This window comes from Xiphophorus maculatus, chromosome 17 (genome assembly GCF_002775205.1).
Source record: "Xiphophorus maculatus strain JP 163 A chromosome 17, X_maculatus-5.0-male, whole genome shotgun sequence".
In the NCBI taxonomy this organism is placed as follows: domain Eukaryota; kingdom Metazoa; phylum Chordata; class Actinopteri; order Cyprinodontiformes; family Poeciliidae; genus Xiphophorus; species Xiphophorus maculatus.
This window is the reverse complement of record NC_036459.1, coordinates 6,773,594-6,801,301: the sequence shown is the minus strand read 5'-3', so window position 1 is coordinate 6,801,301 and position 27,708 is coordinate 6,773,594. Positions and strand designations below refer to the sequence as shown.

Sequence of the window (27,708 nt, the reverse complement as noted above, 5' to 3'; positions counted from 1 at the left end):
CACTGAAAAGGCAGCTTTGCGTTTGTTTTGATGGACGGATGGTAAAAAGCCAGAGTCAGTTCTTGTTCTTCAGTGCTGTACAAACAAAACGCTCTCTGCTGCTTTCAGCGCCGACTCTGATGGCGTCTTTATTGTGTTAGCTTACAGCCACAGCATAGGAAATATATCAGCTCACAATTTAGGGAAATCATGCTAACATTATTAGCACCATCGTTAGTTGCCAACATAATCTAAGCAATAACAGTGGAGAAACACTTAAAACTTTGGAAGATAAATCCAACATAGTAAAATATTTTTTATTGAATTCACAAGATGGAGAAAAAGTAATAAAAACCAGCTTTTCATGACTGAATGTAGACTTAGAGAGACTGAAGCGTCATTTTTTAAAAATAAAAATCTAATACAAACTTAATGACTTTTTGTCCAGCCTCGATTGTCTCTCTTCTCCAGTTTTGTTCTCAATTTTCCAACTAGACTTATTTACAATAAGAGTAATCATCCAAATGTTCTCATTACTCTCATTGTCCAGCGCCGTTCTTCTCCTTCTCCTTCCTAAACTTTGCTTTCTGTCCAGTCTTTTTTGTTCTAGTGGTTTTAAACTGTTTAGCTATTGCTGACTGTAAATTGATATTTTTTTAATGTAAATTATGAAGCTCAATCTGAATAGTGGCAAGAAATGAACTTTTGCCACATATACATTATACCAATGGGAAGCAGAAGTTTAGATTTTTTTTATTAATACAAAGTTTTCCTATGAAATTATGTAAGATGCGACTTTAAATATGGAAAATGCATAAATAGTGAGTCTGCTAGCTTTACGAAATCTGGAATTTACTTGTAATTATATAATAATATGATTTTTTCCTTTTTGTTGTGAGACCTTTTAAAAATATTTAGATGGGATGCCAAAAAATGTGAAGGGCAACATAAAATATTACTATTGCTGGAATACTTTTTTTTTTTTATTGACATTTTTGTAAACTTATGTTGGCGTGAGGACCGAGTCCAGCAGCTTTACTTTACCCGAGTGCCGTCCTACGCTTTAGCCTTGTGAGGGAAACTTGAAGTCAATAAAAAGACGTTTCGCTGCACAGCAGTGACTGACACGGGGACGCGGCGTAATGCAATTTCCAGGACAGCTGCCAGCAACTCTGACACAACGATTTAATGTTATTAGCTCCACTCAGGGCAAAACATCAACATTTTCAGCCAACCTTCTGATATTAGGAAGCAGACTTCATTAAGAAAACGACGCAAAGATGCAAAATGAAAGATAAGAAGTCAATAAGAAGAACTTTATCTGAGTCATTTGGAGCAAAGTTAAACAGATGAGACTAAAAATCTTCAATCTTCCCCTCTAATTCACTGAAAGCCTTGTTATGTTCCCACTTTAGAGAATAAGGTCTCCTCTATAAGCTGATGGGCAACATGAGGTGTTGAGTGTGTTCCCTGTGTAACACTATCACTATTAGCAGATGGTTTTTAAATGAAATTCTGCTTGTTCAGACTGAAGGGTCAGACAGAAAGCAGCACTTCTGGAGCTACGGCAGCCTGTACAGTTCATGTAATTACAGCTGTCAGTGTTTGTGTGCATCTAATGAAACTATTTAGCTAGACTTGAAATCTACAGACAAAAACACATAAAAAATAGGAATTATTGGTGAAGTAAAAGTTTGTATTCCACCAAGGTGTCTGTCTGTACTCAAGGTCCAGGCAGAGAGAATCCTGCTGGTGCCGTTAATGTCAGCAGGATGGTCCGTTCATCACTGGAGGATGGCTCTGACTGTTTTATCATCATCGTCAAAACTGCACACAGAGTCATTTCCTCATGTTGGTCTTAGAATGGAGCATGTGTCTAGGTTGATCATTGTTCCTTTTTCTTGAAAAGAATCAAATTGACCGTAATAAAAATCAAGTTTCCATAACTTTCTAGATATAAGAATAAATGGATGGAATGAAACTTTGCAATCTGTTTGTCTTTTAACTGTGTTTGTTGACCTGTCAATCCACCAGGGTTTTAATTAGGCTGCTGTAATCTGGCGCTGACAAACAAGCTACCAGCTTCTGTTTGTGTTTTCTACAGTACCTGGGCTCCATGTTGGTGAAGGAGCTGAGAGGGACAGAGTCCACACAAGATGCCTGCGCTAAAATGAGGGTAAAGCTCAGTCTGATTCCTTACTACGTTTTAACCTGCAGGTTTACAGGCTGCGTACCGACAACAAGATGCCAAGATAAGGGCAAAAGTTTAAGTCATATTTGTAAAGGCCTAAAAAAACATTCCTGTCAAATAACTCTTCCATTAAACCTATATTACCTTTGGAACATTGTGCCATTAGCTTTAATCCAACCAAACAATAGATCTAATTGTATCCTTGTGTTTTAAAATAAATGTTTTATCATTGGTTGTACCTCTTTATAATAGCTTATTGTGCTTCTCTTACTGTCTGTCTACTGTAACCCAGACTTCTTCTGTCTTTCTGAGCTGCTGCAGTGTAAAGATCGCTTTTAAAATTCATGAGCAGAGCGTCCCGTTCTCTTTTCTCCCTTTTCATTGCAGCATCTTTCCTCTCAACTTTCTGCAGCGTTGCTCGGCCAACCCCTTTGCAACACGCCAAGGTTGCAAAGGAAGTGCAATGAGATGCACATTGCTAATGTACCTCCACCTGCCTCACCTGTCCCAGCAGCTCCTTTTATCCATCCCTTGATAGAAACAGAGACGTTTAACTTCCAGGTTCACAGACGAGCGAGGAAAAGCAAAATGCAGCTGCTGTTGGCAGATCTTTTGGCATAACCTGTTCGTAACCGGGTTCATCCTCTCTTGTTCATGCAGAGAGGATGAACAAGAGAACAAAAAAAAAACTAATAGGTATAGAAAATAAAGCAGGCATGAAGGACAAATTGTTTATAAAATGTGGAAGAGAGAAAAAACAGAAAAAGAAGAAGTACTCTGCTCACGTCTTTGAATATATAACAGGTTTTGGCAGGTCGAGCTCTTTGCTGCATAATCTCTTCGATATGTGTGCGTAATTAAAAAGAATGAGGTGAGATATACTGCAGGGGCTTAATGAAGTGGTATAGAAAACGCCTGCTGCTGGTGATTTGGTTTAAAATGTATTTTCTGTTGATTCTCATGGAGATGATATGCTTTTAACGGAGGAGGAAGCCATCAATACTCAGTTGAATGAGCTTTCTCAGATGGCGCTACGTTTTAGGCTGAGGCAAACAGATGCAAAGTTTAAAAGTCACAGATGCCTCTTCTTTTTGTTTCCACATTTTATCCCCCGTGCCCTCCAAGAAGTCGACAGAACAGATGAAGAAAGTGCCGACCATCGTCCTCTCCGTGTCCTACAAGGGAGTGAAGTTCATCGACGCCACCAATAAGGTAACAGCGTGCAGTCCCAGCGACGCCTACGCTAAATAACACATGAAAGGTCAGCAAACATGAAGGGAAGAGTGGCATTCAGAGGTGTCATGTCTGACTCCAAACAGGATCAAAGTGTGGAAGTTTGCTTTATACTTCAGCTTTAAAACAGGCCGCAGTCTTTAGGGAAATGATGAGGAGGATCTCAGGAATAAACACTAAAACATCAGTAGTGTAAAAATAACACAAATTCATCTAAGAGTTTTACCAAGCAAGTAAAATTTAGTGATGTTTGAAAACTTCTGACACAGGAGGTCAAAACACAGAGCTGGAGAAACAGTATGGGTCAAAAACATAGTGAATGGACGAAGTTAAAAATCACAAAAAGACCTTTTTGATCTGTCTGGGTGTCCTTTCTGCAGCTGTTCATCAGTCATAATATTTTTTGTAGTTTTAAAGCAAACAGACATACATCTGTGATCACCTAACTCCAGTCTTTAAAAACTCTAAAAAGTTAATAGTATCATCTATTTTGGAGGGAAATATGCAGAGCTGACTAATGACTGGTTAGGATTTGTTATACCAGCAGACTATGGACATCATAGATTACACAGCCCTCGTCTACAATCTGTAGAGTTGAACCACTTTGCTCGCAAAAGCAGTGATAAATATCTGTTAAATTTTTACCGTGATCATTAATTTCCTGCGTCAAAGACCAAAAGTTCACCTGATGTTGAGTGAAATGTCCCCACTGATATTATCTCACAATAAGTATTTATATCTTTCTTCTAAAGAAAATCTGGTGTAACTTTTAAATATTCTTAACTTCGCACAAAAAACAATCCATCCCTTTCATTATGTATAATTTATTGCCTTAATTAACACAACACAAAGTGCTGATTAAACCAGAAAATTACCACCAGCAGTCACTTCTAAAAACTTTCCAATACTCTGCAGTATTAATTATGATTGTGGGATAAATAATAAATCAGTTTGTTTTTCTGCGTCTTTTTATGCACTTCATCCTCTCCTCTCTCTGCAGAACATCATAGCGGAGCACGAGATCCGCAACATCTCGTGTGCAGCTCAGGATCCAGAAGACCTGTCTACGTTTGCCTACATCACCAAAGACCTCAAATCCAGTCACCACTACTGCCATGTCTTCACTGCTTTCGACGTGGTCAGTCCTGACGCTGCGCCTTTACGGGTGCTTCGTGGTTTTTACCTTCCTGTTCGCATAAATGTTTCCTCTCTCTTCAGAATCTGGCCTATGAGATCATCCTGACGCTTGGCCAGGCCTTTGAGGTGGCCTATCAGCTCGCTCTGCAAGCCAGGAAGAGCGGCCACGGCTCGGCGACGCTCCCCGAAAGCTTCGACAGCAAACCCGGCAAGCCCGTGCCCAAGCCCCGCGTCAACATCCGCAAATCAGTAAGCATCGATGCAGCGGCAAGAGAAAATCCATCCAGAACTGTGAAAAAATTTTACATTCGATGAAATAAAAGCAGCTTAAATTTGATCACTCTTTGTTCAGATGGATTTTCACTTCTTATCATCTTTTAACCACTGAACTCAAGTTAGGCATTCTTTTATTAGCTTTTGATGCAACACTAACATCATTCTATTAACCTCCATTTTCGACACATCCTCACATCTCCTCCCTGCTCATTCCCAACTTCTTCACCTCTCAGTCCCGATCTTGTGCTGCTTTTGTCTGCTGTGTGTCTCGGCCCAGTGGACGATGTGGCAAAGGTTTATGTGGATATTTAATCTGTTAAGCTTCCACTCGGTCTTGCTGTCCCTGCAGTGTCTTACACACTCGACTGATTGATGAGGCCTGTTTTCATTTCGCTCCTTGGAGGCTTGCTTGCTCACTCCGGGTTTGTGCGAGTTGTGCGCTTAAAGGATATAATAGACCCTGGTGATAAGTTGGTAAAAACATGACAAAAAAATAGACGTGTCAGTCCTTTAGAACCTCATTAAGAGGGAAAATATAGGTGATGCGTTTGTGTCACGGTTTTATAGTTACACTTCAATATGTTTGTTGCTTGAATACCAAAATATAAAGCCCTAGTTTTACTATCTTTGAAATACATGTCTTTGAGAAGAAAAAAATCTCCAACCACATAACTTTTAGGATCCCAATCAAAAATGCAGCCAGATGTTCTTCTGCTCTGCTAAGTGGCAAAATTCATAGGAAGATCCAGACTGATGGGAGGAATAAGACCTTTACTAAGTTATAAAATGCAGTTAGCTTCTGTATTCAGTTTTATTCTCTCATACTTATCCAAAGTTTATTCCTGGATCAAATTCTAGACTTTTTTCAACTTTTTAGAAACTCTGACATGTGAACATGCACATCAGACCCATTCTACATTTTTACTTGTATTTTTTCCACCCCATGGAAAGGAGTCAGTCCGCCGCCGTGACCTTATTGGGCGACCTTTCAGTTTGAGATTAGCGTTTTCAATTCTGTAGTCCGTATAATATTAGAAATAGTATAAAAATTATTGTGATGCTTGATTTTTTAGCATCAGTTTAGTCTGCTTGGTTACCCTGGTAACGCTTTATGACTCTTTGCATCCTAATCTTAAGAAGAAAGTAAGATGAAAGAAGAAAACAACAGAAGTAAACAGGAATATTTTTAATCATAGCAAGTGGTCAGATCAGGTTTTGCTGTTACTCTTCCGTATAAAATTGGCTTGCCTCTTGTAGTCATAACAACCCAAAGTGAGTTTGTCAACAGTTCATAAGCCGCCGGCGGCGTTTTAAAATAGCCGCGGTAACATGCCCAGCAGCACACGCAGTGTCTGGTTTCTGAGGACGCTTTAGGCCGTAGCACACAGCGTGATGGTGGCGAACGCGGTGTCAGAGGGACAGCCTCACTGTCCAAACTTAGACGTGAGATGCTGTTGAAAGAGCAGCGAGAGGAGAGAAGAGACGGCTAATGAGCCCACATGCTGTATCTGTGAGTGATCAGATGCCTGCAGTAGAGATGATGGATGACGGCATATGTACGCACATTCTGCTGAGTCTGCAACCACTGCATTAACTGTTATTTGTAGTTTTTCTTTTTCATCGTGTGTGTTTATGCGGTCTAGTTAAAGGCTTGTGGTGTGAAAACACTGCAGCACTTCCTCTACAGAATCTGTAGATCTGTAAAGTTAGGCCTTTGATGCAACATCGCTGCTTCTTTTAGTCGAGACGATTACAGGCCAGTAATGTGAGTCTATTTTATTTTAAGACTGACATGTAATTCTGTATCCGAACGTGGATGGAAAAGCTTGCCAGCACTATAAAAACAGGCTTGTTGCATAGCTGCTGTAGTCTGTCATGGTAACTCAGCTTCTTGGATGCCAAGTACTCCACAAATAATTGCTATAAACACAGAACTGGGTGTGATATTGACTTCTTAATTTATATTGGGTATAAAATTAACGCTTGTTATTTGCCTGCCAGCTTGGATTTCTCCTGAGTCAGTGCGTGGTGCCCCTCTCTATCGCCCTCTGTTGGTGGATAACCCGTCTGGGCTGATGATTTACTACTTCTTACTGCTGCTAACTAACTTTGTTGTAAAATTTTTAGCTTGGAGTCGAACTCTCGTTCATTAAGAGAACCCAGGTAGTCCAGGGATCTCATTATGATGCCTTCTGGGTTCAAAACTTTAAAAGTCTTCCAGGCTTGCCTGCATGTTAGAGGGCCCTCAGGTGAAATTTGTAGGCTTAACGACTTTATGAAGCTTGGGAGGGATTTAAAACCCCGAGGAGGAAACTGGTTTCTGCTGCAGTTGCCTCCCTGACTTTGGATAAACAGAGGAGCAAATAAACTACAAATAACAGAAATATAGATTATTTTGAAAGTTATAAACGGGAATCTAATGTCTGGTAAATGTCACAATAAGAGTGAATCATTAAAAACCCAGACAGACAATCCATCTGAAGGCGGAATGTTCAAAAAAGAAATTTAATCAGCATTAAAGCGACAGTTAAACATTACTGATGTCAGGTTGTGTTAAAAGAACATTTTTCACTCAGACTTAATAATCAGCTTTCAGCTTAAGTGTAAAACAACTCCAACCTCTAAACTGTCACAGCATTTTGTGCCACTGCTGTTTATGACCTGAGTGATGTTGGCTGCCCATCTTCTTCAAATCAGGCAAAATTGGTGTCAAACGTTTTTGCAGCAAAATGTTTTGTTTGTGCCACTATCATTTTAAAGACATTAAGAAATGTTTCCAGAGGTCATGAAAGGTTAACCAGACCTCCCCCCTTCTTCAAATCAGACAAAATTGGTGTCGATCAACTCAACTACGTTTGTGCTGCTTTGGCTTTGAAGATGTTAAAGTTTAAAGGTAATTTTGATATCGTAAAAGTGGGGGGACAGGTTGACCTTTAAACTTTCATTAATATCTTCAAAGCCACGGCAACACAAAGAAAAATTTTGCTGCACAAACGTAGTCGAGTTGATTGACACCAATTTAGTCTGATTTAAAGAAGATGGGAGGGGTGATTGACCTTTCATGACTTCTGGAAACATTCCTTAATATCTTTAAAATGATAGCGGCACAAACAAACATTTTTGCTGCACAAACGATTGACACCAACTCTAACCAGCCAATAGAAATGGTTGGTTTCTATTGGTTCAATAAACTCTATTGAACACAGAAGGTGACTGGATCATAAACGGCAGGGAATTAGTTTTTTATTTAAACAGAAAAGTAACATTAATTATTTTAGCAGCAGAAGAAAATGTATTTATTGATAGATTCTAATAGAAGTGGATAGGTGTGAGAAGTCTACGACTTGATAAATATTTCTTTTTGGTTGGGATAAACTACATTGTCTAAAAGATTTTGCTTGTCCAGTTATTTGTCTTACAGACGTACACAGAAAAATCTGCTTAATTTACTATGTTTTAGAAGAAATCATGCCTGTTGAGTAGATTTTCTCTGGCTAGCCTAGCTAGCCTGCTGCTCCTTTGATTATTTTTCCCTTCTAAACAAAGATTTACATAAAATCAGATTTTCTGGCTTTGGGATTGTAATGTCCACTTTCAGTTGAGTTTTTCTGTCAGCCTTGCAACGACTAATTTCCCAAACTCTGTTTGTTCTGTTGCTGTCCCAAAGTCCTTTTAGCTGTTGCCATGCAGACGTTGGTGGATTAATGTGGCGTAACGTTGCTTTTTCCAGCTTGGGTTTGGCTGAACTGCAGTAACGATGCTGTCCTACTCTGTTGCCAAGGCAATGAGTTTGCTGCCATGTCGTTGCCATGGTTTTTGCTGTGTATTTTTTTTTTTGAGTGCAGCTGCTGTGTCGTCGTGGTTTTTGCAGTGCCGCTTGTTGATGTCCGTGTCTTTAGAGCTCGCCCACGTTGACGAGTTTGACCTCTGCCCCTGTAGGTTATCATGTCTCCCTCCAGCCGCTGGTCGCTGGGCCACATTTACACCCCCCACCGGCCTCCTCTTCACCCTCCTCTTCCTCCCCCTCGACTCTTCCATCTTCCTTACAAAGCTCACTTCCAGGTCCTTCACACTTTTCCTTCTTCTGTTCTTTATTCCCACATGATTCTTACAGTTTATCCATTCAAAACTGCAGTTTTCTTTGTCCTGTTCTCTTTCTTGTATCCATATTCATATTTTAGTAACAGCTGTGGAGAATAAAAAGCTAACCTATTTCTCTTGCCTCGGCTTTAGTGCTTCAGTCTGTTTTGTGTCCCACCGTTTCCATTTAGCCCCTGAACAGAAAGAGAGTCGTACAGACAAACATTAAAATAATACCACTGAAAAACCAGGAATACAACAGGTTCATTTGTAAAAGTTTTAATATAGCCTGTTGTCCTGGCAGAATTATTCATAGTTGTACAGCCAGCTTTTGTCAATTGAACAGCAATATATATAGTTGGGGCCTCCATAAATCTTTAAGATTTTTGTTTGGATCCTCTTGAGCTCAACCCAAAGCAATCCTGGAGGATTTAGGTAAGATAATTTTATTTATATAGCATATTTAAAGTAACAAGGCAGTTCAAAGTTCTTTACATGAATTAGAAGGAAATACAAAAGAAAGACTAAAAGGTAAAGAACAAAACTAAACATTGGTTCCACATGTTTAATAAGAATAAGTGGTCCACAATTTAAAAACTACATGTTGGTTCCAGTTGTTCTGGGTTTAGTTCTACATCATGATAGTCGTAGAAGAAGGTGAATTTTGTCTCTTACAAACCATTTGTTTGGTTCTTTGGTAACACTTTATTTGACGGGGTGTGTATAAAACTGACACTCTCATAAATATAACACCAGTCATGAACATGAAGGAGTATTTATGATTGTTTATGACTCTTATCATGAAGTGTCTTTCGGTAAATAATGACACTTGATGCAAAGTTGCTCTAAAAGTTGCATTAAGTGTCATTATTTACCAAATGACTCTCCATGACAACAGTCAAACATTAATGAAGACTCCTTTATGTTCATAACAGGTGTTACGTCAGTGTTATGCACAGCCCCTCAAATAAAGTGTTACCGCTTCCTTTGACTAGATTGTTATCAGGTTTTACTTGCAGAGTCCACCAGATGTGTAAATAAAAAGTCTTTGTATGGTTTATGACGCCATGCACTAACAAGTTGCTTTGGACTTTTGGAAGAGAAACGGCATCACAGATCTTCCATCATGCTTGTCAGTAGCCAGTAGCTGCTTTTTCATTTTGCCTAGATTCACATCAGACCCCACATGTGGGGTCAGGCAGTGGAGGCCTGTTTACTTTCCAAAAGGACAGGACGCCCTGTTCCACTGCATGGCAACGAATTGCACTCAAACTAAAGGATGTTCATCATAGTGGAGGACTCTGTGAGTTACATAGGAAATTATTCAGCTTATGTCTGATTTTCTGTCTTGGATTCTTGTCTGTTTGCGCCAGATGGAGCAGCCGTCAATGGACCCAAAGGGCCATGCTAACGTGCCGTGGATTGTGGAGCCCGGACAGGAAGCAAAGAGAGGAGTCAACACCAAGTACGAGACCACTATTTTCTAACATACACCCGCCTTGTCCACTCCTGTGTGTGTGTGCCTTTCAGAAGTTGCCCTGTATCGGGGCCCGGCCCCGGAGTTGGGTACGAGCGACGCACGCCGCCGCGTCACCTCACCGGCTGAAAAACAAATACTTTACACCTCGTCCCCTCCCCGTTAGCCCAGCCTGTCCACTGCATGATGACGATTGGCGCTGCGTTCTCTTTTTCTTTCTGCTCTCCCAGGCCTCATCCTCCTGTCTGCAGGGCTATCGCATGACCTTTGAACCCAGGGTAGTGGTGCATTTCTGACTCCACCTATAGGGGGATGGTCAGCTCAGTTTTTTTTTGTTGTTGTTGTTGTTCAGTTGCTCTGCCTTTAGCTTCTTATCTCTTCGTTTTAAGCTCCATCCCTCGCTTTTCTCTTCACATCAGCCCCTTTGTCTAACTGTTTCTGACAACTTTAAAGATTTAACAAAGAGTACTGCTCTAAGAGCTGTAACAGTGTTTTAGCTGTCTGTTAAGCCGACAAAGACGAGGGATGTTGTCTGAACGGGACAACAAGCTTTTACAGCATTTTTTTAATAAAGAAGAGAGGCTGTAGCACAGCGTAACTTTGACTGAAGCTGATTCAGCTAGCAGGCTATTAGAATGTATTTTAACTTTTCGATTCTTGATATCCAGTTACTTTTTTGGAGAAACTAACTGACTTTTGAATTTCTTTGTGAAATTAGACTTTAAACTTGACCTGTGACACAGGCAGACGTTACTGTTTTTGTTTTTCTAGGGTCTTTTTCAACACGTTTGTTTATGTGTTCAGGACAAACCGAGGCGCTCTGAGTTTATTTAAGGGATGGGGAAAGAAACTCGTATGTAGACGGTATAGCATGTGGCTTGTGGGACGCATGATGGCCATTTTGGATTTGCTGAGCAGGGTGGCCAGTGGAGAGGCGGGGTGTGAGGGCTCTCTGGATAAGTGATGTCATCTCATTTTGCAGGGCAATGGCGGACGCTCATGTCTATTACTGTGGAATGCAAAGAATGTAGCCAGCCCTATTCATGGACCTTGTCACACTTACAATGCAAAATGGACTGCAAACGGACCCTCATGCTCACTTTTTAAAAACAAACATGGACGCTGCTCCACAATGTTTTGAGGTTGACTACGAAATGTTCCCACCCATCCACACACACTAACAGGACAGCGTTGCGATAAGACGACCCGTCTGCTCTGAATGTACACTTACTTGAAAGCAGCCTCAAATATCTGCGCCTCTAGCGGGATCGGTTTTATGCAGCCCACCTGGGAGGCATGATGCTTGAACTCTGGAAACGGAAACAGGACATCGGTGGGCATGTTTAACACTTTGGCATGGGTTTCAGGATATCTGGCTGGCTAATTTCTTTTTTATTTTCTTTAAATGTCAGAATAATAATTAAAAAAAACATATGCACAACTGTGTAAATGTGATTGGATTTGCTGCAACAACACGCTAAAGATGCAACAGATTTGTCATGAGAAGCCGATGTGAACAAAACAGCATCTAGCGTTAAAAAAAAATAAACGTATTTGTATTGCCCGACATTTTAATGTTTATTATGAGAGTATTATATTACCATGATGATAATCCTTGTGCAATTCTTGTCTACTGTTGTCTTAATGTTACATTATTTTTCTATGATATGCTGAGATGAAAACTTTGAGCCTGAGAATGATGGCAATCCTTTAAAAAAAGAAATCAAATCTGAGTTTAGATGTTCATACTTGTGCAGAGAGTGAATGTTGCAGGTTGCTTGCTAATTCCTAGGTCAGGTCAACCTCCATTTCTCATGGGGCTCTACTCTTACCTTGCAGATGTACTATTTTAAACGCAGTATTACTGTATTATTTGGATGAAACATTATCCAACTATAAAATGTATATAGATATTTTGCCAACTCATTGTTAATACATGAAATGTAAAGAGAAAAGAATAAAGACTTTGCAGTACATGGCACTGGAATCAAGGTACCAAAATAAAGGTTTGACATGTCAAAAAGTGGTAGATTGTAGAGGTTGTATTTTGAGTGAAAATATGGATCATATGGTGACATCACTGCTGATTTACTAATATATAGATACATAGATATATATAGGCTTGGGCTTCCAGCACACTGATTTTTGTAATTTGGGCCATTATTTATATCCTTGTAAAGCACATGAAATAAAATCTGACTTGTACAACCATATTTATTCTCAAGATGTCATGAATTATTCCCATTTTAATTAACTTTAGAGGCAAATTATCAGTGCAACCTCATAAGGCGGCAAGAAAAGTTTTAACTTTTCAAGCCCAATTGCTTTTCATGTTCAGTTTTGTTGGGCTTATAAAACACTTACTTCATGGAGGATTTAAATCCAGGCTGTGACGTCAGGAACTCCGCCGCTACAAAAAATAGAAAATGATTATTAATCTTTAGCACATCTTCTATCCATTCAGAGTCCAACATCTATGTTTACACCTTTGCTGATTAAATTGTACAAGGAAATGACCTAAAGTTTACTGTGACTCATCATGGCCATGAATGTGATTAATAAAAGCTGCAAAAACACAAAATCTTGGTATTTTTGGTCTAATTTCTATTGCAAATATCTTAGTACACTTTAAATGAGAGAAAACTAAATTACAGGTAACTTTTCAGCAAGATATACAAGCTTATTTTAAGTCTATTATTGCTCAATTTGTACTTTTTTCCAACTATATTTATGACATAAACAAACTACAGTTAATCACCTAGCATACCATAGCTAACATTAGCGACCTGAGGATCCAAATTAAAGAATCAAATGGAAGCTCTAATCTGTCATCACAAACATAAAGCCTGTGTGTAAACCTGTTTATGCAATAAAACTATCAAAGCAACGCAGTGAGGGATTTACACAGCAAACAGGAGGAGGCTGGCAGCGCTCTACATGGACGCACAGAGTCTACAGCTCTGAAAAGGTAAGAGCTAACCACACATTTACATCACAACATGTTCTCTGAGAACTTCAGCATCCAACACTCACAGCACTGCTGGGGGAAAAATTGCATCTGATACGAAGCCGCAGACTGGATAACATCACAATTCAACACCGTCGATCGTTAACAAGCGAGTTAGGAAATAAAATCTCATCTTTCTACAATGAATGAAGTTCACGTCAGTGATTCTAGCGTTTAATGACAGAAAACAGCAGTGCTATCCTCCTACACCTGTTGGGACAGCTTCAGCTCAAACAACCTTGCAGATGCATCCTGCATTCAAGGTCTGCAGCTGGGAAAAACTTCCAGCTTCCTAAAATAGCACCCAACTTAGACAGTCGATATTTGCTTCCACATTTCCTGTCTCTGCTCACCACAGTGTGGCATATTATTGCAGTTTTGACATGAAATTCATACAAAACAAGAAAACTGTTGACCTACAACATTAATTCAACACGTTGAAAGCACAGATGAGCGTCTTTAATTGTGTGTTGAGCTACAACAGGGTGACATTTACGGCGAGCGTCTGAACGGCTGGACGAGGATATTTAAGGGCAGTAAACAGCAGAACGAGGGCGCTCACAATCTGTTTCCAGGCCGGACCGTTCCCATCTGCAGCCGTCAGATAGGAGCGCCGATTATTTACTGCCTATGTGCAACTGGATGCCTTCCGCTCAACTTGATAATGGTAGTAATTGTATGGAGAGTCAACCAGTGCAAAAGGAGTTAGGAGCCAATTTGGGATATTTTTCTTTTCTAGATTTAGCCAGAAGAGAAGCTGCAGGAATTTCAATAAAGATAAAGAGTTGCAGTTAAATCTATATGTCAACTAGCTGCAGCAAAATGTAAAAAGAAAAAACAAACAAACGGGGAAGGTGACATGTTTTATTTCATTATGTGTGTCAGACTGTGGGACAGGGCCAAAGTTACAGATGGTGTGTGCTGCCCACGGCTACCAACTAAATGAGACAATAGAAAAAAGCTGCTCATGTAACAGTCACAATTATATCTGGCATTTATTCAACACACACAGTTTTGTCCTGCTAATGCATAAAAATCAACTCCATACACACACCAAGGCCTGCAGTTTATCTTATGTATTAAACACTTAATGAATTTGGATCGGCACCAAGAAACTGTTTTCCACAAAGACAATTTCAGCTGAACACCAACATGTTGTTATGCACCTGGCAGATGTCGTGCTACAGCAATCACATTATCATAATGCGCTGAAAGAAGCCAACACAGCAGTGGGCTTGTTGAAAAGTAGACAAATATTTTGGCTTGTGACGTAATGCAAGGAGCAGAAAACATGCGGCCTATAAATAATCAAACAAAACCGCAGCTTGGATAGTTCACTGTACTGGAGAGGTCAGAAAGAACGCTAACTTCATGCTAGCCTCTAGAAAAACCTCTAATTGTTAACAATTAGCAATCGGGCTGTAATGTCTGATGTGAAAGCTTAGCATGAGGTCAGAAATAGACTTAAAATACTTTCAGTTATTTAGTTCCTAAGCCATGAAAGGAAGGAATAATTTCTTTTCAGAGTCGCTTCCATTTTTCTTTTCCTTCAGTACAGTAGCCGGCAGCAGCTTTGGGTCAGAAATGTTTCACACTGAGCTGCTGCACGGAGATTAAACTGAGCTTCACTTGAGTCTGAACCCAAATGTAAAATACTGCTGGGAAGGAAGTGGAAAGAAGAATTACGTCATGCTAAAAAAGTGCTGATTGACCTGGAGGAGTTTCTGTTTAGCCCAACTCATTTTACGACACCAGAAATGAGATATTGTTGATTTGCTGACGAAAGAAGTTCATGAAATCTGAACGGATGTTCCCTAAACTACTGGATGGAGATATTTTCTAAGCAGACAGAGAAACTTATGTTTTTTAACGACTGCTTCACTTGGTTTAATTCTTATTTTCCAAGTAAATCAACATTTAAGCTACTTTTATCATCTTAGGCACAAAACTAACACAAATTTACTTTGCAAACTTCAGAAATAGAGATTGTTTTAAAAAATTACAAAGGTTGAAAAAAAAACAATACACTTACTGCACTAAAATATTAGAGAGTTGCCTCAAACATATACAGAAATATATATACTCTTTTCATTTGAGTTGTTAGCATCAGAGCTAGCAAATGAAAAAGGTTAAACAAGGTGAGAAAGAAGAAGGTTCTGTTCTGGGAACTGCTGTGGAACCACAGGGGATTATTCATAAAATAAGGAACTTTACAGACGACCCTGAACATCCTCTTCAAGAGATCCTTATGCTGCAGTCAGAGGCTTCAACAGAACTGCTTCAATACACACTGCTACAGGAGATCCTTCCTGCCTACAGTCATCTGTATGTACAATACCTCTGAAGATATTTAGCACATTTAACTTTACTTTGGGTATTTTTGAGCTGAAAAGAGATCTATCCATCCATCCATCCATTTTCTGTACACCCTTGTCCCTTAGAGGGTTTTTATTCAAGAAATTACTAAATAAAAATATATCCCAAGGATTCTCATGAATTATTTTGCACTTTGGTACAAAAGTTGGGTCATAGGAAGTATTTATCATTAGATTCTGCTACATTTTCTGCAGCTGGATGCGGAGCTGATGCTTTTCTGTACGGCATGACTGTGATGAGAGCTGACAGGTTTTCACTGATGTCCTGGCCAGCCTCCCTGAATCAGGTTTGACATCCCAAAGCTGATGCGACACAGTGGTCTCAGATCAAGTCGTCTCCCAGCGGTCAGACATCATGACAGTCGTGATGGTAAGAGAAAAGCTGCTTAAGTCACCTCTCTAGTAGGAGCAAGAGAGAGGAAACATATTATGCAATTAGGGAATCGGCGAGAAGGCGTCACCAGACATGGAGAACGGACTTGAAAAACTTCCCTCATACTAAATCACTGATGGTGTTTGAAAAAAGAAAAACATAAGTTGTTCTGTCTGACCTTGCTGACTGGCTTTGGATAATCTTTGGAATATATTTTTATATTAAATGAGTTTGGGGGAGGATACATGATTAAAACAAGCATCTCGTGCCCATTTTGGCTGTAAAGAGCCGTGTGCAGAGGATTATGTTTTCTTAGAATTAAGATTGTAAGCAGAGTAAAGCAGCTCATCTGTGTTTACTGACTTTCCATATAGAAAAGTCTTGGTTTAAGCAGGACATATTGCAAAAAATCAATTTATCGTTGGTGTTTGTTTAAGATGATGAATGCTTCAAATCTCTACTGCAAACCAGTGAAACCAGACCTGACTAGTCACAGACAGGTTTCCTGTTATAACAAGATAACGAGTTAATTTTGAGAAATATTTAAGACTTTATAGTTGGTGTTCAGATGGTCATTTTCCAATCACACATAATTATCAAGTGATATTTTCAAATTTCCCGTCAACTTTATAAAACATTTTTTAACTCAAAAATTCAGCAGGCCCCATCCACCAGGCTTAGCAAGTTTTCTGGGGGAAACCTTATTGTACATAAATAGTCACCATAATATGACCAGACAACTTCACATGTCCAACGTCAGAAAAGAAGGCTAGCTTGATGCCGATGTTTATGCAAATCTGAGTCATTGCTAACAATTTGCTGCAGGGCTTAACAAGATTATCCTGATGTGCACAAACTTAGCATTATTTAATCACTCATGGGAAAGATAGTTATAATTAAAAACGTCACCTAAGTCCCATGGCATTTTGTGTAATTTACAAAGTGCATCAAAAATCACTAAATGTGGTATTTCTTGACTACGTTATTCCTTATATCCACTGAAATGAATAAAGAAATCCTACAGATTATAATTATTCTAACAACAGTAATCCATCTCAAACCAAAGCAATTTAATCTAGATATACATGATGATGCTTTAACTTTTTTGTGAAAATATAAATGATGTTATTCAAGGCTATATCACAGAAGTTTCATACTAGTTCAGAGCAATGCGGTGTCTTCTGTATAATCAGACTTTTCTAGGGCAAGCTTGCTTAAATAGAGAAACTCCTCCATAGAGACCATCTGTTGTAATAAAAAGCTACAGCTCACGACAAGAGAATTAACCAAGCAAAAACCCATCAACCACTTTCATAAAGCGCCCATCCAAAATCTGGGTTTTGTAAGCAAGATTTTATTTTTAGGACTACAAATGAGAGAACAAGTACTTTTTTAAGCACATTAAAGATGAGAAGAAAATGCGCACAAGCACAGAAGCTTCCTGAGGCTAAGTAGACGACAAGCCCGCACAGCTCCTCGCGCTTTTCTACTCACTCTGCTCCAGATCTGTCTGCCTTGCTGAGCGTTGAAGCTCAGGAGCAGCAGCAGCACTAATTGTTTGAGACAAGCGATGTTTATGACTAACTGGTGTGAACAGACTGACTCATTTTTCAACATTTTCGACGTCAAAGATTTCCAAAAAAATGACATAGTATAGTATGTCATTTTTCAGACATTATATTTTTGACGTCATAGAATAGTATGGTATTTTTCAGTCATTTTCGGCGTCATACTATACTATGTCATTTTTTGGACATTTTCCACGTCATAGTATACTATGACATTTTTTGGACATTTTCGACATCATAGTATACTATGTCATTCTTTTGGACATTTTCAACGTCATAGTATAGCATGTCATTTTTTGGACATTTTCAACGTCATAGTATATAGCATGTCATTTTTTGGACATTTTCGACATCATAGTATAGCATGTTGTTTTTTGGACATTTTCGACATCATAGTATACTATGACATATTTTGGACATTTTCGACGTCATAGTATAGCATGTCATTTTTTGGACATTTTCGACGTCATAGTATAGCATGTCATTTTTTGGACATTTTCGACATCATAGTATACTATGTCATTCTTTTGGACATTTTCGATGTCATAGTATATAGCATGTCATTTTTTTAGACATTTTCGACGTCATACTATACGGTATGTCATTTTTTGGACATTTTCGACGTCATAGAATACTATGACATTTTTTGGACATTTTCGACGTCATATATACTATGACACTTTTGTAGACATTTTCGACGTCATAGTTTACTTTGACATGTTTTGGACATTTTCGACGTCATAGTATAGCATGTCATTTTTTGCACATTTTCGACGTCATAGTATAGCATGTCATTCTTTTGGACATTTTCGACGTCATAGTATAGTATGTCCTTTTTTTGGACATTTTTTGGACATTTTCAACGTCATAGTATACTATGAAATTTTTTGGACATTTTCGACGTCATAGTATAGCATGTCATTTTTTGCACATTTTCGACGTCATAGTATAGTATGTCCTTTTTTTAGACATTTTCAACGTCATAGTATATAGCATGTCGTTTTTTCGACATTTTCGACATCATAGTAGAGCAGGGGTGTCAAACTCCAGTCCTCGAGGGCCACTGTCCTGCAGTTTTTAGATGTGCCACAGGTACGAAATGCTGGAAGGAAATGGTTTAATTACCTCCTCCTTGTGTAGATCAGTTCTCCCAGCCTTGCTAATGACCTAATTATTTTTATTCAGGTGTGGTGCAGCAGAGGCACATCTAAAAGTTGCAGGACAGCGGCCCTTGAGGACTGGAGTTTGACACATGTGTAGTAGAGTATGTCATTCTTTTGGACATTTTTGACGTCATAGTATAGTATGTCATTCTTTTGGACATTTTCGACATCATAGTATAACTATGACATTTTTGGACATTTTCGAAGTCATAGTATATGTCATTTTTTGGACATTTTTGACGCCATAGTATACTATGACACTTTTTTAGACGTTTTCAACGTCATAGTATACTATGTCATTTTTTGGACATTTTCGACGTCATAGTATAGTATGTCCTTTTTTTGGACATTTTTGACGTCATATATACTATGACACTTTTTTAGACATTTTCGACATCATAGTAGAGTATGTCATTTTTTTGGACATTTTCGACGTTATAGTATACTATGACATTTTTTGGACATTTTCGACGTCAAAAATGTCATTTCTTGGACATTTTCGATGTCATAGAATAGTATGTCATATTTTGGACATTTTCAACGTCATGGTATACTATGACATTTTTTGGACATTTTTGACGTCATAGTATAGCATGTCATTTTTTGGACATTTTCGACGTCATAGTATACTTTGACATATTTTGGACATTTTCAACCACATAGTATACTATGACATTTTTTGGACATTTTCGACATCATAGTATAACTATGACATTTTTTGGACATTTTCGACGTCATAGTATATGTCATTTTTTGGACATTTTTGACGCCATAGTATACTATGACACTTTTTTAGACATTTTCAACGTCATAGTATACTATGTCATTTTTTGGACATTTTCGACGTCATAGTATAGTATGTCCTTTTTTTGGACATTTTTGACGTCATAGTATACTATGACATTTTTTGGACATTTTCGACGTCATAGTATACTATGAAATTTTTTGGACATTTTCGACGTCATAGTATAGTATGTCCTTTTTTTAGACATTTTCAACGTCATAGTATATAGCATGTCGTTTTTTCGACATTTTCGACATCATAGTAGAGCAGGGGTGTCAAACTCCAGTCCTCGAGGGCCACTGTCCTGCAGTTTTTAGATGTGCCACAGGTACGAAATGCTGGAAGGAAATGGTTTAATTACCTCCTCCTTGTGTAGATCAGTTCTCCCAGCCTTGCTAATGACCTAATTATTTTTATTCAGGTGTGGTGCAGCAGAGGCACATCTAAAAGTTGCAGGACAGCGGCCCTTGAGGACTGGAGTTTGACACATGTGTAGTAGAGTATGTCATTCTTTTGGACATTTTTGACGTCATAGTATAGTATGTCATTCTTTTGGACATTTTTAACGTCATAGTATAGTATGTCATTCTTTTGGACATTTTCGACGTCATAGTATAACTATGACATTTTTGGACATTTTCGACGTCATAGTATAGTATGTCCTTTTTTTGGACATTTTTGACGTCATAGTATACTATGTCATTTTTTGGACATTTTCGACGTCATAGTATAGTATGTCCTTTTTTTGGACATTTTTGACGTCATAGTATACTATGACATTTTTTGGACATTTTCGACGTCATAGTATAGCATGTCATTTTTTTGGACATTTTCGATGTCATAGAATAGTATGTCATTTTTTTGGACATTTTCGACGTTATAGTATACTATGACATTTTTTGGACATTTTCAACGTCAAAAATGTCATTTTTTGGACATTTTCGACGTCATAGTAGAGTATGTCATTTTTTTGGGCATCTTCGATGTCATAGAATAGTATGTCATATTTTGGACATTTTCAACGTCATGGTATACTATGACATTTTTTGGACATTTTTGACGTCATAGTATAGCATGTCATTTTTTGGACATTTTCGACGTCATAGTAGAGTATGTCATTCTTTTGGACATTTTTGACGTCATAGTATACTTTGACATATTTTGGACATTTTCAACGTCATAGTATACTATGACATTTTTTGGACATTTTCGACATCATAGTATAACTATGACATTTTTTGGACATTTTCGAAGTCATAGTATATGTCATTTTTTCGACATTTTTGACGCCATAGTATACTATGACACTTTTTTAGACATTTTCAACGTCATAGTATACTATGTCATTTTTTGGACATTTTCGACGTCATAGTATAGTATATCCTTTTTTTGGACATTTTTGACGTCATAGTATACTATGACATTTTTTGGACATTTTCGACGTCATAGTATACTATGAAATTTTTTGGACATTTTCGACGTCATAGTATAGTATGTCCTTTTTTTAGACATTTTCAACGTCATAGTATATAGCATGTCGTTTTTTCGACATTTTCGACATCATAGTATAGCATGTCATTTTTTGGACATTTTTGACGTCATAGTATACTATGACATTTTTTGGACATTTTTGACGTCATAGTATAGCATGTCATTCTTTTGGACATTTTCGACGTCATAGTATACTATGACATTTTTTGGACATTTTCAACGTCATGGTATACTATGACATTTTTTGGACATTTTTGACGTCATAGTATAGAATGTCATTTTTTGGACATTTTCGACGTCATAGTAGAGTATGTCATTCTTTTGGACATTTTTGACGTCATAGTATAGCATGTCATTCTTTTGGACATTTTCGACGTCATAGTATACTTTGACATATTTTGGACATTTTCAACGTCATAGTATACTATGACATTTTTTGGACATTTTCGACATCATAGTATAACTATGACATTTTTTGGACATTTTCGAAGTCATAGTATATGTCATTTTTTGGACATTTTTGACGCCATAGTATACTATGTCATTTTTTGGACATTTTCGACGTCATAGTATAGTATGTCCTTTTTTTGGACATTTTTGACGTCATAGTATACTATGACATTTTTTGGACATTTTCGACGTCATAGTATACTATGAAATTTTTTGGACATTTTCAACGTCATAGTATAGTATGTCCTTTTTTTAGACATTTTCAACGTCATAGGATATAGCATGTCGTTTTTTCGACATTTTCGACGTCATAGTATAGCATGTCATTTTTTGGACATTTTTGACGTCATAGCAGAGTATGTCATTTTTTGGACATTTTCGACGTCATAGTATACTATGACATTTTTTGGACATTTTTGACGTCATAGTATAGCATGTCATTCTTTTGGACATTTTCGACGTCATAGTATAGTATGTCCTTTTTTTGGACATTTTTGACGTCATGGTATACTATGACATTTTTTGGACATTTTTGACGTCATAGTATAGCATGTCATTTTTTGGACATTTTCGACGCCATAGTAGAGTATGTCATTCTTTTGGACATTTTTGACGTCATAGTATAGCATGTCATTTTTTGGACATTTTCGACGTCATAGTATAGTATGTCATTCTTTTGGACATTTTCGACGTCATAGTATACTTTGACATATTTTGGACATTTTCAACGTCATAGTATACTATGACATTTTTTGGACATTTTCGACATCATAGTATAACTATGACATTTTTTGGACATTTTCGAAGTCATAGTATATGTCATTTTTTCGACATTTTTGACGCCATAGTATACTATGACACTTTTTTAGACATTTTCAACGTCATAGTATACTATGTCATTTTTTGGACATTTTCGACGTCATAGTATAGTATATCCTTTTTTTGGACATTTTTGACGTCATAGTATACTATGACATTTTTTGGACATTTTCGACGTCATAGTATACTATGAAATTTTTTGGACATTTTCGACGTCATAGTATAGTATGTCCTTTTTTTAGACATTTTCAACGTCATAGTATATAGCATGTCGTTTTCTCGACATTTTCGACATCATAGTATAGCATGTCATTTTTTGGACATTTTTGACGTCATAGTATACTATGACATTTTTTGGACATTTTTGACGTCATAGTATAGCATGTCATTCTTTTGGACATTTTCGACGTCATAGTATACTATGACATTTTTTGGACATTTTCAACGTCATGGTATACTATGACATTTTTTGGACATTTTTGACGTCATAGTATAGAATGTCATTTTTTGGACATTTTCGACGTCATAGTAGAGTATGTCATTCTTTTGGACATTTTTGACGTCATAGTATAGCATGTCATTCTTTTGGACATTTTCGACGTCATAGTATACTTTGACATATTTTGGACATTTTCAACGTCATAGTATACTATGACATTTTTTGGACATTTTCGACATCATAGTATAACTATGACATTTTTTGGACATTTTCGAAGTCATAGTATATGTCATTTTTTGGACATTTTTGACGCCATAGTATACTATGTCATTTTTTGGACATTTTCGACGTCATAGTATAGTATGTCCTTTTTTTGGACATTTTTGACGTCATAGTATACTATGACATTTTTTGGACATTTTCGACGTCATAGTATACTATGAAATTTTTTGGACATTTTCAACGTCATAGTATAGTATGTCCTTTTTTTAGACATTTTCAACGTCATAGGATATAGCATGTCGTTTTTTCGACATTTTCGACGTCATAGTATAGCATGTCATTTTTTGGACATTTTTGACGTCATAGCAGAGTATGTCATTTTTTGGACATTTTCGACGTCATAGTATACTATGACATTTTTTGGACATTTTTGACGTCATAGTATAGCATGTCATTCTTTTGGACATTTTCGACGTCATAGTATAGTATGTCCTTTTTTTGGACATTTTTGACGTCATGGTATACTATGACATTTTTTGGACATTTTTGACGTCATAGTATAGCATGTCATTTTTTGGACATTTTCGACGCCATAGTAGAGTATGTCATTCTTTTGGACATTTTTGACGTCATAGTATAGCATGTCATTTTTTGGACATTTTCGACGTCATAGTATAGTATGTCATTCTTTTGGACATTTTCGACGTCATAGTATACTTTGACATATTTTGGACATTTTCAACGTCATAGTATACTATGACATTTTTTGGACATTTTCGACATCATAGTATAACTATGACATTTTTTGGACATTTTCGAAGTCATAGTATATGTCATTTTTTGGACATTTTTGACGCCACAGTATACTATGACACTTTTTTAGACATTTTCAACGTCATAGTATACTATGTCATTTTTTGGACATTTTCGACGTCATAGTATAGTATGTCCTTTTTTTGGACATTTTTGACGTCATAGTATACTATGACATTTTTTGGACATTTTCGACGTCATAGTATACTGTGAAAATTTTTGGACATTTTCGACGTCATAGTATACTATAGTATGTCCTTTTTTTAGACATTTTCAACGTCATAGTATATAGCATGTCGTTTTTTCGACATTTTCGACGTCATAGTATAGCATGTCATTTTTTGGACATTTTTGATGTCATAGTAGAGTATGTCATTTTTTGGACATTTTCGACGTCATAGTATACTATGACATTTTATGGACATTTTTGACGTCATAGTATAGCATGTCATTCTTTTGGACATTTTCGACGTCATAGTATAGTATGTCCTTTTTTTGGACATTTTTGACGTCATAGTATACTATGACATTTTTTGGACATTTTTGACGTCATAGTAGAGTATGTCATTCTTTTGGACATTTTTGACGTCATAGTATAGCATGTCATTTTTTGGACATTTTCGACGTCATAGTATAGTATGTCATTCTTTTGGACATTTTCGACGTCATAGTATACTTTGACATATTTTGGACATTTTCAACGTCATAGTATACTATGACATTTTTTGGACATTTTCGACATCATAGTATAACTATGACATTTTTTGGACATTTTCGAAGTCATAGTATATGTCGTTTTTTCGACATTTTCGACGTCATAGTATAGCATGTCATTTTTTGGACATTTTCGACGTCATAGTATAGTATGTCCTTTTTTTGGACATTTTTGACGTCATAGTATACTATGACATTTTTTGGACATTTTCGACGTCATAATATACTATGAAATTTTTTGGACATTTTCGACGTCATAGTATAGTATGTCCTTTTTTTAGACATTTTCAACGTCATAGGATATAGCATGTCGTTTTTTCGACATTTTCGACGTCATAGTATAGCATGTCATTTTTTGGACATTTTTGACGTCATAGTAGAGTATGTCATTTTTTGGACATTTTCGACGTCATAGTATACTATGACATTTTTTGGACATTTTTGACGTCATAGTATAGCATGTCATTCTTTTGGACATTTTCGACGTCATAGTATAGTATGTCCTTGTTTTGGACATTTTTGACGTCATGGTATACTATGACATTTTTTGGACATTTTTGACGTCATAGTATAGCATGTCATTTTTTGGACATTTTCGACGCCATAGTATAGCATGTCATTTTTTGGACATTTTCGACGTCATAGTATAGTATGTCATTCTTTTGGACATTTTCGACGTCATAGTATACTTTGACATATTTTGGACATTTTCAACGTCATAGTATACTATGACATTTTTTGGACATTTTCGACATCATAGTATAACTATGACATTTTTTGGACATTTTCGAAGTCATAGTATATGTCGTTTTTTCGACATTTTCGACGTCATAGTATAGCATGTCATTTTTTGGACATTTTCGACGTCATAGTATAGTATGTCCTTTTTTTGGACATTTTTGACGTCATAGTATACTATGACATTTTTTGGACATTTTCGACGTCATAGTATACTATGAAATTTTTTGGACATTTTCGACGTCATAGTATAGTATGTCCTTTTTTTAGACATTTTCAACGTCATAGGATATAGCATGTCGTTTTTTCGACATTTTCGACGTCATAGTATAGCATGTCATTTTTTGGACATTTTTGACGTCATAGTAGAGTATGTCATTTTTTGGACATTTTCGACGTCATAGTATACTATGACATTTTTTGGACATTTTTGACGTCATAGTATACTATGTCATTCTTTTGGACATTTTCGACGTCATAGTATAGTATGTCCTTTTTTTGGACATTTTTGACGTCATGGTATACTATGACATTTTTTGGACATTTTTGACGTCATAGTATAGCATGTCATTTTTTGGACATTTTCGACGCCATAGTATAGCATGTCATTTTTTGGACATTTTCGACGTCATAGTATAGTATGTCATTCTTTTGGACATTTTCGACGTCATAGTATAGCATGTCATTTTTTGGACATTTTCGACGTCATAGTATAGTATGTCATTCTTTTGGACATTTTCGACGTCATAGTATACTTTGACATATTTTGGACATTTTCAACGTCATAGTATACTATGACATTTTTTGGACATTTTCGACATCATAGTATAACTATGACATTTTTTGGACATTTTCGAAGTCATAGTATATGTCATTTTTTGGACATTTTTGACGCCATAGTATACTATGACACTTTTTTAGACATTTTCAACGTAATAGTATACTATGTCATTTTTTGGACATTTTCGACGTCATAGTATAGTATGTCCTTTTTTTGGACATTTTTGACGTCATAGTATACTATGACATTTTTTGGACATTTTCGACGTCATAGTATACTATGAAATTTTTTGGACATTTTCGACGTCATAGTATACTATAGTATGTCCTTTTTTTAGACATTTTCAACGTCATAGTATATAGCATGTCGTTTTTTCGACATTTTCGACGTCATAGTATAGCATGTCATTTTTTGGACATTTTTGATGTCATAGTAGAGTATGTCATTTTTTGGACATTTTCGACGTCATAGTATACTATGACATTTTATGGACATTTTTGACGTCATAGTATAGCATGTCATTCTTTTGGACATTTTCGACGTCATATTATACTATGACATTTTTTGGACATTTTCGACGTCATAGTAGAGTATGTCATTCTTTTGGACATTTTCGAAGTCATAGTATATGTCATTTTTTGGACATTTTCGACGTCATAGTATACTATAGTATGTCCTTTTTTTAGACATTTTCAACGTCATAGTATATAGCATGTCGTTTTTTCGACATTTTCGACGTCATAGTATAGCATGTCATTTTTTGGACATTTTTGATGTCATAGTAGAGTATGTCATTTTTTGGACATTTTCGACGTCATAGTATACTATGACATTTTTTGGACATTTTCGACGTCATAGTATACTATGAAATTTTTTGGACATTTTCGACGTCATAGTATAGTATGTCCTTTTTTTAGACATTTTCAACGTCATAGGATATAGCATGTCGTTTTTTCGACATTTTCGACGTCATAGTATAGCATGTCATTTTTTGGACATTTTTGATGTCATAGTAGAGTATGTCATTTTTTGGACATTTTCGACGTCATAGTATACTATGACATTTTTTGGACATTTTTGACGTCATAGTATAGCATGTCATTCTTTTGGACATTTTCGACGTCATAGTATAGTATGTCCTTTTTTTGGACATTTTTGACGTCATGGTATACTATGACATTTTTTGGACATTTTTGACGTCATAGTATAGCATGTCATTTTTTGGACATTTTCGACGCCATAGTAGAGTATGTCATTCTTTTGGACATTTTTGACGTCATAGTATAGCATGTCATTTTTTGGACATTTTCGACGTCATAGTATAGTATGTCATTCTTTTGGACATTTTCGACGTCATAGTATACTTTGACATATTTTGGACATTTTCAACGTCATAGTATACTATGACATTTTTTGGACATTTTCGACATCATAGTATAACTATGACATTTTTTGGACATTTTCGAAGTCATAGTATATGTCATTTTTTGGACATTTTTGACGCCATAGTATACTATGACACTTTTTTAGACATTTTCGACGTCATAGTATACTATAGTATGTCCTTTTTTTAGACATTTTCAACGTCATAGTATATA

General features: G+C 36.8%; 1 protein-coding gene across 4 annotated transcripts in view; it reads left to right on the top strand.

Moving 5' to 3' along the window:
- Positions 1-12,586, top strand: part of anks1b (ankyrin repeat and sterile alpha motif domain containing 1B) — a 187,679-nt gene extending 175,093 nt beyond the window's left edge. The window contains exons 23-29 of one of the 4 annotated variants that reach the window (XM_023350596.1): positions 2,084-2,155; positions 3,299-3,382; positions 4,404-4,541; positions 4,622-4,789; positions 8,756-8,878; positions 10,270-10,361; positions 11,356-12,586. In XM_023350596.1, coding sequence (XP_023206364.1) covers positions 2,084-2,155; positions 3,299-3,382; positions 4,404-4,541; positions 4,622-4,789; positions 8,756-8,878; positions 10,270-10,361; positions 11,356-11,404 — 726 coding nt within the window. In that variant the 3' untranslated portion in view covers positions 11,405-12,586. Of the gene's footprint in view, positions 1-2,083; positions 2,156-3,295; positions 3,383-4,403; positions 4,542-4,621; positions 4,790-8,755; positions 8,879-10,269; positions 10,362-11,355 lie in introns of all 4 variants that reach the window. The other 3 variants (XM_023350595.1, XM_014473658.2, XM_023350597.1) reach the window with 3 other exon arrangements.
- The last annotated feature ends 15,122 nt before the right edge of the window (positions 12,587-27,708 follow it).